Below are 13,847 nucleotides of genomic sequence, written 5' to 3' on the forward strand. Positions count from 1 at the left end.
GAACAATGAATCATGGAACACTTCATCTAGAACTAATGATGTAATGTATGGGGATTAACATAAGAATAAAAAAAAATAAAGCTTACGGTAATTCATTGTATTATTCATGAGTATTCTGTGGACAATATTTCAATATATTATGTGTTGAGGAACCAGTAATGTCAACATTGAACTTTATTCGCCATCAGTTGACTTAACCATCATTGGTTTTGTGCATTTCTCTCTTTGTTTTTTAAGATTTTATTTATTTGAGAGACAGAAAGAGATAGCAAGAGATAGAGCATGAGCAGGTGAGGGAGGGAGAAGCAGGCTCCCCTCTGAGCAGGGATCCTGCCCGATGCCGGGCTCGATTCCAGGACCCCGGGTTAATGGAGACCAGAGCTGAAGGCAGACGCTTAACCAACTGAGCCACCCAGGCGCCCCTGCATTTCTCTTTTTAAAGACTTTTTTTTTTTTTATTATTTTTAGAAACCTCTACACCCAACGTGGGGCTGTAATTCACAAGCCTGATCAAGAGCCGCATGCTCTTCCGACTGAGCCAGCCAGGCACCCCTGCATTTCTCTTTTTAAAGACCTTTTTTTTTTTTTTAATTTTTAAGAAATCTCTACAGCCAGCGTGGGGCTGGAATTCACAAGCCTGATCAAGAGCCGCATGCTCTTCCGACTGAGCCAGCCAGGCTCCCTGCTTGTATCAGATACAGAAGCTAGTATCCTGACTTACCCTACCATAAAGCAGTTCGGCTTAGCAGCTGTGAAGTTTTATTGGAAGTTTTTGAGCGCAGGGCTGAGATTAAAATCTTTCTGAGTGAGAAGAACCACTCTCAACCACTATTATCAAACAAGAATGGCTTTTGAAGGTATCTTTTGCTGAAAACATAATAATGGCTCCTAATAAACTCAACTTATAATCACAAGGCAAAACAGCACTCACATGCAGATTTTATACTGTGGTAAAGTCATTTTAACAACTAAAGTTGTATAATTCACAAGTAATGTATAGCTGTTTTGACCGCGAGGTCGAAAGTTAAAATGAGAAGCCAGATCTTCCTTCCCATACAAATTTGTAGCCAACATACTTTTTGAACTTGAACTACAATTCCAGTGGTGTTTTTCAGACTTCATCACAAGAAGAAAATTTCCATATTCCAAAATCTGTTTTATTACGTAATTGAGAAGAGCATCTTCCTAAATTTCAATTGGAAGTGATTAATTTATAATATAAGGACATGCTAAAAGGCAACCACCAATAGAAGAATTTAACAGAATTCTATAACTGCCTTCCAAGCAATGAATATACTTAATTAAAATTCCATGTTCACCGGCTGATGTCAGCATTTGGCAGTACCTATCTGTGTGGACAGACATTCTCAAAATGAAATACATAAAATTTCATTATAAATCAGCATTAACAATTGAACATTTGTGATCAATTTTGATGATTGGGAACCTGATTTTGAACCTCAATTAAGCAAAATATTTATCCCCGCCAAAGAATTCCACTCTTCTATTAGTAAACCAGTATTATCAAAAATTGTGCTCGATTATTATTATATTTTAAATTTCATCAATAAAATTTATTTTGGAAATTTATTTTCTTTCCTCTGTAAATGTCTACATAATATCGTCAATTTTGCTTCTTGGCCCACAAAGCCTAAAATCTAGCTCTTTTTAGAAAGTGTTTGCTAAGCCTGATCTAAGTCACAGTCCCACCTGGGCTATTAAGGTAGTAAATCTACTTAATGGTTTTGAGTTAATAAGTTTAAAGTGTATAGAATGGTGGCATGTGGTAGGTGTTTTTTCAAAGGAATTTATTAACACTAGTAGCTATATTTCTTTTTTTTTTTTTTTAAGATTTTATTTATTTATTTGACAGAGAGCGAGAGAGGGAACACAAGCAGGGGGAGGGGGAGAGGGAGAAGCAGGCTTCCCTCTGAGCAGGGAGCCTGATGTGGGGCTCGATCCCAGGACGCTGAGATGATGACCTGAGCCGAAGGCAGACGCTTAACGACTGAGCCACCCAGGCGCCCCATATATAAAATATATTCAATATAATTTTAATGGATTTCAGTAGAAAGTGAAATTAAGATGTATGTGTTCATTTCACCATGAAATGAACCTGAAACATTGGTATCTTTTGTATTAGTTGTATCTTTTTTTTTTTTTTTAAAGATTTATTTATTTGACAGAGAGAGACAGCGAGAGAGGGAACACAAGCAGGGGGAGGGTCAGAGGGAGAAGCAGGCTTCCCGCCGAGCAGGGAGCCCGATGTGGGACTCGATCCCAGGACCCTGGGATCATGACCTGAGCCGAAGGCAGACGCTTAACGACTGAGCCACCCGGGCGCCTCTACTTGCTATATTTCTATAGCTCTTCTGAACTATACAGAATTGCGAATTGTGGTCCTTACAAAAGGTTATCTGTGGGTGAATAAAACGTCCTTTCAGACAGCCCTCTTTAAAAGTGCACTGGGCCAGTTTCTACCTAATCCACCCCTGCTCAATTTATTTGTTTGTTTCTCAAATTTTTTTATTTTTATTTTTTTTAAGATTTTGTTTATTTATTTGAGAGAGAGAGCATCAGCAGGGGTGGAGGGAGAGGGAGAAACTGACTCCCCACTGAGTGCAGAGCCCAATGTGGGGCTCGATCCCAGGACCCTGAAATCATGACCTGAGTCGAAGGCAAATGCTTAACCGACTAAGCCACCCAGGCACCCCTGGGCTCACTTTTTAAAGTGTTCTTCTTCTTCTCTTTCTCCTTTTCCTCCTCTTCTTCCTCCTCCTTCTTCTTCTTTGTTTTCTTCCTTCCTTTCTTTTTTTTTGGGGGGTAGCAGCTTTATTGAGATATAATTTACATACCATACAATTCACCCATTGAATTCAATGCATCACCACAACCAATTTTAGAACATTTCCATCACCCCAGAAAGAAACCTGTACTTTCTCATCATCATCCTCCAATCCTCCCACCTCCCCCACAGCCCTAGGCCAGAACTAATCCACTTTCCGTCTCCACAGATTGGCCTGCTCTGGACATTTAATATAAATGGAATCATCTGATGTGTGGTCTTTTGTGACTGGCTTGTTTTACTCAGCATAATATTTTCTTTTTTTTTTAAAGATTTTATTTATTTGAGAGAGAGAGGATGAGAGAGAGCATGAGAGGGAGGAGGGTCAGAGGGAGAAGCAGACCCCCTGCTGAGCAAGGAGCCCGATACGGGACTCGATCCCGGGACTCCAGGATCATGACCTGAGCCGAAGGCAGTCGCTTAACCAACTGAGCCATCCAGGCGCCCTCAGCATAATATTTTCAAGCTTTATCCACATGGTCGCATGTATCAGTACCTCTTTTTTATGACAGAACAATATTCCATTGTATGGATATACCAATTTTGTTTATTCATCAGCTGATGGACATTGAGCTCTTTCTGCCTTTTGGCTGTTATGAATAATGAGCATTCATGTGTAAGTTTTTGTGTGGACATATTGTCATTTCTCTTGGGAATACACCGAGAAGGAGAATTGCTGGGTCACATGGTAACTTACGTCTAACTCTGAGGAATCATCAGACTGTTTTCCAAAGTGGCTGCACCAATTTTGCATTTCTTTTTTTTTTTTTTAAAGATTTTATTTATTTATTTGACAGAGAGAGACACAGCGAGAGCAGGAACACAAGCAGGGGGAGTGGGAGAGGGAGAAGCAGGCTTCCCGCCGAGCAGGGAGCCCGATGCGGGGCTTGATCCCAGGACCCTGGGACCATGACCTGAGCCGAAGGCAGACGCTTAACGACTGAGCCACCCAGGCGCCCCCAATTTTGCATTTCTACCAGCGGTATACGAGGGTTCGGATTTCACATCTTCACCAACACTTGCAATTATTGTTTGTTTTTTGTTATTATTATTGCATCCTACTGACTGTAAAGTGTATCTAGCTCGTTTTAATTCTCTGAGATGAGGTGCTGGGCAAAACCACCTTCCTCACCACTCCATGCTGGGTCCATGTGGAGACACCACCCTGGGAACCCAGCTCTGAGAGCCTACCAGGGTGTTGCCACTAAAACTTAGTTTTCCTCAGAGGAGAAAAGGCTCCCAGAGATTGTGCCCCACCGGTAGTTTTTCAGTTCACAAACCCACACATTTACTTGACCCTCTGAGAAGGCATTATTGGGAACCGTGGAAATATTTGTCAAAGGACTGCAAATACTTACAGGCAGATGATTACTAGGGAGCTTGACGCAGCAGGATGAGATGGCTTCTGGAGAGAAGTTCTGCAGAGACCCCTGCCCACCTCCCACCCTCCATCCCAATGATTTACAGAGACACTAGCAGCCTTCTGGGGAGAGTAACCAGGGCCACCGGGGCAGGAGGTCAGAAGGGACAGTAGTTTCTGGTTCTGCCCTGGGAGGCAGCTGCTTCCCTGAGTGGGGCAGAAATGGGGATTTTTGTCCCTGTCAACCTTAAAAATAAAATAGCCAGTTATTTTACCAGCAAAATGAGTGTATGTAGGAATGACAGAAGAATTGGAAACTACGGCAGACCGCAGGCAAGTCCAGAGACAAAGGGAAGGGAAGGTCAGCTTCTGTTAGCTTTTAGGAGGAAATCAGGGAGGGTTGTTTTGAACACAAGTTCATTGGAGAAGAACAAGAGTTGGAGGTTGTGGCCGTTTCTCATTGGCTGCGTGGTTAGTGTTGTAGCTGGGGCAGGGATCTTCCTTCTTTTCCTTAAAAGCAGGTGATAAAATTCCTATGTGAAAAGCTGTCCTCCCTTTTCAAGATAAGAATGATCTTCCTTCTTCCTGCTGGTTATATAGGCTGCTAGGAATGGTACATGCGTGAGAGCACCCCTTCAGGGCTTCCCAGCTCGGTTTTAAATGAGGCCTCTTTCATTTTCACACCCCGGAAGAAAGTCGGCCAGGGGAGGGCTGGGTGCTGGCTTCTGCCGGGTGTCGCACTTACTGGGTTTCGAGGTGAGCTCTTCCATTATACACACTCCCACCACATCCTGAATATGTCCATCAGAGCACTTTGCACAGTTATCTCAGAAATGCTCATTTCAGTTCATCACTATAACCTTAGAGCCTGGGACAGTGTCTGGCACGTAAAGATACTCTTAAAGTGGGGGCGCCTGGGTGGCTCAGTCTGTTAAGCGTCTGCCTTCGGCTCAGGTCATGATCCCAGGGTCCTGGGATCGAGCCCCACATCGGGCTCCCTGCTCCGCAGGAAGCCTGCTTCTCCCTCTCCCACTTCCCCTGCTTGTGTTCCCTCTCTCGCTGTGTCTCTCTCTGTCAAATAAATAAATAAAATCTTAAAAAAAAAAAAAAGATACTCAAAGTATTTGGTGAATGAAGGAAATAATGTAAACTCAATACTGCCTGGTGGAACCTAAGTCCAATACTTCCCCGTATATGTTATTTTGTAGTTTATTCACACTTAGTAAAAATAACAGTATTGTTGAAATTTTCCTTTGTGTTGATGACTACACAATATTTTTCTCAAGAATTTACCAAACTTTTTTTTTTTTAAAGATTGATTTATTTATTTGACAGAGACAGCGAAAGAGGGAACACAAGCAGGGGGAGTGGGAGAGGGAGAAGCAGGCTTCCTGCTGAGCAGGGAGCCTGATGTGGGGCTCGATCCCAGTACCCTGGGATCATGACCCCAGTCGAAGGCAGACGCTTAACGACTGAGCCACCCAGGTGCCCCCCCAAACTTGTTTAAACCAAGTTCAGCTTTTGGACATTTATATAGTTTTGCTTTTTTTTTTTTTAAGATTTTATTTACTTATTTGAGAGAGGAGAACATGAGTGGGGGGCGGGGGTAGAGGGAGAAGGAGAAGCAGACTCCCCACTGAGCAGGGAGCCTGACAGGGGGCTCAATCCCAGGACGCTGAGATCAAGACCTGAGGCAAAGGCAGACACTTAACTAACTGAGCCACCCAGGTGCCCCGTTTTACATTTTTTCTTTGAAAAATAATGGTGATACATCCTTGTGCAAATGTCTTTGAGCACATGTCTAACTATTTCCTTAGGACAAATTCCTAGAATGGAATTGCTGGTCAAGGGATATGTCCATTTTCTTTTCTTTCTTTTTTTATTGAAGTATAATTAACATACAGTGTTATATTAGTTTCAGGTATACAATATAGATTCAACAATTCTATACATCACCCAGTGCTCATCAAGGTAAATGTTCTCTTTAATCCCCATCACCTCCTTCACCCATCCCCCCACCAGCCTCCCCGCTGGTAACCATCAGTCTGTTTGCTGTAGTTACAAGTCTGTTTCCTGGTTTGTCTCTTTTTTTTTTTCTTTGTTTGTTCTTTGTTTTGTTTCTTAAATTCCACATATGAGTGAAGTCATATAGTATTTGTCTATGACTGACTTATTTTACTTAGCACAATACCCTCTAGGTCCATCCATGTTGTTGCAAATGGCAAGATCTCACCCTTTTTTTATGGCCAAATAATATTCCATTGCGTATATATCATATATATATACCATATCTTCTTTCTCCATTCATCTATGGATGGACACTAGAGTTGCTTCCATATCTTGGCTATTGTAAATAATGCTGCAATAAACATAGGGGTGCATTTATCTTTTCAAATTAGTGTTTTCATGTCTTTAGGTAAATACCCAGTAGTGGAATTACTGAATCATACGGTAATTCTATTTTTAATTCTTGATTTCCTCTTTGATTTCTTGGTTGACCCATTCATTGTTTAGTAGCATGTTATTTACCCTCCAGGTATTTGTGGTCTTTCCACGTTTTTTCTTGTGATTGATTTCTAGCTTCCTACTGCTGTGGTCAGAAAGATACATGATAGGATCTCAATCTTTAATTTATTGAGACTTGTTTTGTGGCCTAACATGTGAGTTTGGCTGCTGGGACTGCAGGCACACTGGTGTGTGTCGTCATCTTCCCCACTCCAGGGCAGGAGCTGCTTTGGAGGGACTTCTGCTGAGTGGTGCAAGTTGGGTGGGGCGGCTCTGCAGGAGACCCTGGGGGTGGGGCGCACGGTGCTGGCCAGGTGGTGGAGAGTGTTGCTGCTGGTTCTGCAAGTGTCCTGCTGTCCAGGCTGGAGGTTGGAGAGGGGAAAGGTGCCTTCAGCTGTTTAGTTCTTGGAGAAAGCTCCTCAAGAACCCTGCCCCTCCAGCAGCCGTTCTGAGGTTAGTAAATAAATCTCCTTCACATAGACCCTGGGCACTGTTCAGACTGCTGCTTCTCTGCTATATCTCGGTGGGGTTGTTATGCTGGCTCTTAAAGGGCAGGGACTCCGTTTCCTCTCGCCCTCAGCTCTCCCAGAGCTAAGCCCACTGAGTTTTAAAGTACCCAAAGTTAAGCCCTGATTATTATAATACTTGAAAAGTTAAGCCCCACTGGTTTTAAAGTCAAATGTTATGGGAACCCGTCTTCCCAGTGTAGGTCTCCCATGCCCAGGGTGGTGTCTGATCGTCTCGCATTGCCGTGCTTGTATCCCTCCAGCTTGTGGTTAGTCCTGCTGGGGTTTGGTTCCCGACCTGTCTCTGCCCCTCCTACCCTTCTTGATGTGGCCTCTCTACAGTTCACTGCGGAAAGTCTGTTCTGCCGGTCTTTGGGTTGTTTTCAGAGTTAGTTGCACTAATCTGGCTGTAATCTCAGCGTGTCTATGGGACGAGATGGGCTCAGGATCCTCCTACTCTGCCATCTTTTCCAGAAGTTGGGGTATGTCCTTTTTCTTTTTTTTTTAAAGATTTTATTTATTTATTCATGAGAGACAGAGAGAGGCAGAGGGAGAAGCAGGCTCCCAAGGAGCAGAGAGCCCGATGCGGGACTCGATCCCAGGACCCTGGGATCATGACCTGAGCTGAAGGCAGACGCTTAACCATCTGAGCCACCCAGGCGCCCAAATGAATTTACTTTTAAATTGAACTTTACATCATCACCTCAGATAAAAAAAACTAGTTTCCTTTACCATAAATATTAAGTCACCATAAAATAAATACAATAAAAATAAAGTGTTAGTGGGTTCTGGGTGGCTCTCTCTGCCAAAGACTCAGCGCCTGGGGTTGCTCTGTCTTCCTTGTAAAGGGAAATACGCAAGCATCAGAGCACAGTTAGATACAGTGGCAGTAAATGTGATCTTCTCCTGGTGTAATCACAATGACCAAACCACATTTGAAAAGGCAAGTACTTTCCCCCTCCAAGGGAATCAGTGTTTTCTTTTTTTTTTTTTTTTTAGAGATTTTATTTATTTATTTGACAGAGAGACAGATAGTGAGAGCAGGAACACAAGCAGGGGGAGTGGGAGAGGGAGAAGCAGGCTTCCCGCGGAGCAGGGAGCCCGATGTGGGACTCGATCGCAGGACCTTGGGATCATGACCCGAGCCGAAGGCAGACGCTTAACGACTGAGCCACCCAGGCGCCCGGGAATCAGTGTTTTCTAATGGTGACCACAGACCACTTAAAATCATCTTGTGTGCCACGGGCAGACTGGCCATCACACCTGAGCACACACACATCAGAGTTACCTGGGGTCTTGTTAAAACACAGACAGCCGATGCAGTAAGTCCGGGCTGCGGCTAGAAATGTCCATTTCTAACAAGTTCCCAAGTCATGGTCCGGGGAACACTTTGGGGGGCCCTGCTCTCATCCAGTCGTCTCTCATCTTAGGAGTCAATGGGCTGGGGAGGCTGACAGGTACAAACCAGAAACCACCGCAACCCCCACACAGGTGCTCACATACTTCCTTCTGTTGATGGCGGGTTTTCCCTGGAAGAGCAACAACGCGGGGCCCGGTGCTAGCACTCCTAAGAGCAGTGTTATAATCTCTAGAAGTGCTCACTCCTCTCTGACGACAGCAGGATTACAGTGTCTTTGGGCGGAGAGGGAGTTTCCGCACCTGCCTGGAACCTCGCCCTTGCACCTTTCTGCCAGCAGGTGAGAGGTCAAGCTACTTCCTGGAGAAAGCCCCTCCATCTAGCTCCTCCAAGAGCTTAATTCCAGAAGATAGATAATGGAGTGGTGATGTCAGAGAGGCAGACCGGGGCCTGATCCCCCAGGGAATGTGGATTTTATTCCAAGCGTGACAGCAGAAGTCGGGGGAGCACTGAAGCAGGATAAGGCAAGGAGGGTTCTTGGTGGTCTCCACTAAAGGAGCTACTCTCCCCACCTGACCACAGGCCTCCTGTTCATTTCCTCCAGGACCTTCCTCACAATGTTGGTTTGGTTGCCTGTTGCCCACCGTCCACGAGAGCTTTCTTGCTTTGTTCACTCCTCTGTGCCCAGCAGAGCGGCTGGTACCTGGCAGGTGCTTGGTAAACATTTATGGAATAAAGGAAAGAATGGGCAAATGCCATTCAGTTTGCTCGAGGTGCAGGGGCCAGGGAATGCAAAGTAAATGAGGTATAGTCCTGGGTCTTCAGATTCACAGTGTGTTTGGATAACTTATTTTCCAAAAGTTGGTTGTCATAATCGAATGGATTTATAAAAGAGAAAATAAAATTCATAAAGCAATGTGGGGAAAATACTCTTCACTCATTTCAAAGACATGCTACTAGGAAAACAAAATGAAATAACACTCTACATCTTTAAAAATGCTTGCATGGATAATATCCAGTTCTGGTGAGGGTGCAGATAATTTCATAAACTTACAAAGGCTATATTCCCTTCAAACGGAAATTCAGCAACAGATATTAAGAGCTATAAAAAATGGTTTTTGGGGGCGCCTGGGTGGCTCAGTTGGTTAAGTGTCTGCCTTTGGCTCAGGTCATGATCCCAGAGTCCTGGGATGGAGCCCCGCATCAGGCTCCCTGCTCAGTGGGGAGCCTGCTTCTCCCTCTGACCCTTCCCCCCCATACTTTCTCTCTCTCTCCTTCACTCTTTCTCAAATAAATAAATAAAATCTTTTAAAATGGGTTTTTTCACTGAGAAATAACATAAAAAATGACCCTCTGCCTGAGAAATTTACTTCTGGGACTTTATCCTAAGGAAATACTTTCAAATGAATGAAGAATTATATGTACAAACTATTGAAACAACAACATGGATGAATCTCAAAATAATTATGCTGAGTGAAAGAAGCCAGACCAAAAAATAAAAATTCCCAAACCCAGTACATCTGTATGATTCCATTTATATAAAATTCTAGAAAATGCAAACTAATCTATAGTGACAGAAAGCAGATGTGTGGTTACCTCAGACTGGGGATGTGTGGATGGATAGGCACAAAACTTTTGGGGATTATGAGAATGTTTGATATCTTGACTATGATCATCATTTCATAGGTGTATGCCCATATCATGACTTTAAATATGTGTGGTTTACTTTACATAAATTATACCTCAATAAAGTTGTAAAAGAAAGGACTGATATACACAGCAGTATGGATGAATTTTGAAATCATTGTACTAAGGGGGAGATTCAGACATAGAATAGTACATATCCTATGACTCCATTTATATACAGTTCTAGAAAAAGCAAACTAATCTCTAGTGACAAAAAGTAGGTCTGTCGTTGCCTGGGGTTGGGGGTGGAGGGAGGAATGGGCTGCAAAGGGGCAAGAGGAAATTTTTGGGTGTGATAGAAATGTTCTGTATCGTGATTATAATGGTGGTTTCACATGTATATACATCTATCAAAACTCAGTTTTACACTTTAAATGGATTCGTTTATTGATGTAAATTAGACCTAACTCAATAAAGCAAATTTAAAAAGAAAAAAGAAAAGGTGTAAAAGAGGCTTTGATTTAACTTCTGGTGCCAGGAATCCTTCCAGCTGAGAGTAACAGCATGGGCCTTCTTTGTTTGGGAAAAATATTTAAATGGGCCTCTTGGCTATATAAGAGCAAACCCGAAATCCTATTCCCGAGTGGAGACTTTTGGGACAGCAAAGAAGTAACCTTCTGTGTAATAACATAAAAAAATTTGTCTTCACTGAGGTCTGAGGTAAAACTCTGGCTAATATTCACGAGGAGTGACTGGACTCATCCCTCTGGCTGGGGCCAGACCCTGGGGGAGCTGGTGTTCTCAGTTGTAGGGAGGGAGGCCTGGGTTAAGAAGCCCCTACTTCAGGGGCCCTGGGGTGGCTCAGTCACTAAGCGTCTGCCTTCGGCTCAGGTCATGATCCCAGGGTCCTGGGATCGAGCCCCGCATCGGGCTCCCTGCTCCGTAGCAGCCTGCTTCTGCTTCTGCTTGTGTTCCCTCTCTCGCTGTGTCTCTCTCTGTCAAATTAATAAATAAAATCTTTGAAAGAAAAAAAAGAGTGACGGCGCTGGTTCCTGAAATGTGGCGAGAAGTCAGGGGTTCTCAGGGGTTTGGGGACAAGAGGTGAGTAGAGGAGTGGGGAGCAGGCAGCCAGGCCAGCGAACAACCAGGAGTGAAGACAAGTAGTCAACTGTTTTTAAGTTTTTCCTTTCTCTGCACTGCATTTCCCACTCCCTGAGCTGTCAACCACAAGCCTTCGGTAAAGTTAGGCTAAATGCTACAGTTGGAGATTGACTATGTTTGAGGGCATGAATGGGGGGGGCCATGTCCAGGTGAAGTGCTATGTGGAGAGCCATGGAAGCCTGGAGACAGCATTACAAAGTTGCTCGAAGTGACCATCAGGGAGGCTGCCCAAAAGCTAGGCCACAGTGTGGGGAACCACAGTAGAGTTCCCCTGGGATTCTTGGAGCTATAGCAGGAGGAAACGGCATCTCCACACTCAAATGGCGGGGAGTGGAGCACAGAGTTCTCATTGGGTGTTCAAAGGAATGGTGACCTCCTAACAGATGGTGGCCCAGGGACATTTGGGATATAAAGAGATTAACTACTCCCCCACCCCCACCCCACACAACCTCCCAAGGATGTTTAGGCTGTTTTGAGCTATTTTGGACTGTAATAATTTGGATAGAATATTTTGAACAGAAAAATACTCTCTAAGGCCAGGCCCACTTCTTTTATCTCAAAAGCTCAGAAGAGAACCGTGGTATAGGACCAAACCCTAACAAGTAATTGCCTCTGGCTGGCTGACGTCAGTTAATGACTGGACTTTGTACCCAAAAGCGAGTTAAAACTAAAGACGGTTGAGGGGAAGTCATTTCCTCCTTGGATTGCCCAGTAAGAACATCTAAAATGAAAGACCTTGCTCACCTCACTCTTCTCAGCCTCATTTTTGTAACCTTAGGTAAGAAAACATTTTACAATTTTTCTTAAATGATTGCTATTTTTACATTTTATTTTATTTAAGATTTTATTTGAGAGAGAGAGAGTGTGCAGGCATAACAAGGGGGGAGGGGCAGAGGGAAGGGAGAAGCCGACTCCCTGCTGAGCAGAGAGCCCGATGCCGGACCCTGGGATCATGACCTGAGCCAAAGGCAAACACTTAACCGACTGAGCCACCCAGGCGCCCAACATTTTACAATTTTTAATTCTTTTAATCATGTTTGCTGTCTTGGAGATAGAACCAGCAGGCTTAAGGTACCAGTTCCATGGCCCAGCAGGCTATTTTCTGACTCTGTTCAGAGACGTATGGCATTTCAGTCTGTGGTGAAGGAAGACAGAGCAGAAGTCAAGGGGCCTCTGGACTACGGGATGTGGGGTTCAGCAAGTCAGAGATTTGTCCTCCAGAGTTCCTCAGGCCATACAAGAACAGATCAGTAGGTTTCAAGGGCCTGGTGCCCAGTAGCCCTTCCTTTGGCCCCCAAAGGGCCTGGTTTAATCTCTGGTTCTAGCATCAAGAGTCTTTTGTCCCCTTCCACATGGGAATTAAGGCTTACCTCTGGGCAAATCCCTAAACCCCTCTGGGTATTGGTGGGCTCTTCTGTCAAATGTGGATGCTCGTATCAATTTCACGGTTACTATCTGGCACAGGGTAAGCCCTTGTTAGATGAAAGAGAAGCGGAACTAGGTCAAGATGATGCGCTGGTGAACTGTTTTCTTGCTCCTGGAAGAGCAATTGTTTATCTCTTCAACCTTTAATGATTATTTGAGCCAGGCCCTGTTGAAGGTGAAGAGCCAGATTCTGCCAGCCTGGGGCTCACAGACCCAGGGGCCATCAGCGGGTTTTTGTTTGTTTGTTTGTTTTGTTTTTTAAATATCTGAGGGTTTAGGAATTGCTTCCTCACTAAAACTTTTTTTTTTTTTAAAGATTTTATTTATTTATTTGAGAGAGAGAGAGAATGAGAGAGAGCAAGCACATGAGAGGGGGGAGGTCAGAGGGAGAAGCAGACTCCCTGCCGAGCAGGGAGCCCGATGCGGGACTCGATCCAGGGACTCCAGGATCATGACCTGAGCCGAAGGCAGTCGCTTAACCAACTGAGCCACCCAGGCGCCCCTAAAACTTTTTTTTTTCCCTCACTAAAGCATTTAATATTTTTTTAAACTGGTTGTCAGTGTCAGAGTTCTTTGAGACAATGAAGGGTTCTAGAAGACTAATCACTGGACCACTAAGTGTTTACTACGCCATGTGTCCAAGGGTTCCTAAGAGTTGAAAAAAGGCAACTCTGATGATCACCGTAGCCCTTAGGGCAAAGATCATCTCTCTCTTCATTTTACTCTTTAAAAAAGTAATGTGTCTAAAATTATTAATGGGTAAATAACACTAGAAAAAAAATTGGGGAAGTTTAATACACACTTACCTAAGTATTTTTATTTCATCATTCTTTTAAACACACCCCTTTCCCAACCCTCCCTAAAATGCGATATAAATGGGAAATGAGGACAATTGCCTTAAACTGTAAAGACAAAAGGAGGCCACTTTCAGGTCATAACAGCGCCCCCTGCTGGCGCTTTCAGTTGTCCTCACAGAGGACTACTCAGGAGTATTAAACCCAGATTCATACAGTTCTGCAACTGCAGGCAGAAGCAATGTTACTTCTTGGTAGTCATCTTCAT

The 13,847-nt window shown here is 44.0% G+C and overlaps 1 protein-coding gene across 5 annotated transcripts in view; it reads left to right on the top strand.

The window, feature by feature from the left end:
* The first annotated feature begins 7,028 nt into the window (after positions 1–7,028).
* Positions 7,029–13,847, top strand: part of MUC13 (mucin 13, cell surface associated) — a 29,191-nt gene continuing 22,372 nt past the window's right edge. The window contains exons 1-2 of one of the 5 annotated variants that reach the window (XM_081832525.1): positions 7,046–7,163; positions 11,924–12,138. In XM_081832525.1, coding sequence (XP_081688651.1) covers positions 12,087–12,138 — 52 coding nt within the window. In that variant the 5' untranslated portion in view covers positions 7,046–7,163; positions 11,924–12,086. Of the gene's footprint in view, positions 7,699–11,923; positions 12,139–13,847 lie in introns of all 5 variants that reach the window. The other 4 variants (XM_081832534.1, XM_081832516.1, XM_081832511.1 and 1 more) reach the window with 4 other exon arrangements.

The sequence above is a fragment of the Leptonychotes weddellii genome, chromosome 1, assembly GCF_054177405.1.
Source record: "Leptonychotes weddellii isolate Sample4059 chromosome 1, ASM5417740v2, whole genome shotgun sequence".
NCBI classification, from domain to species: domain Eukaryota; kingdom Metazoa; phylum Chordata; class Mammalia; order Carnivora; family Phocidae; genus Leptonychotes; species Leptonychotes weddellii.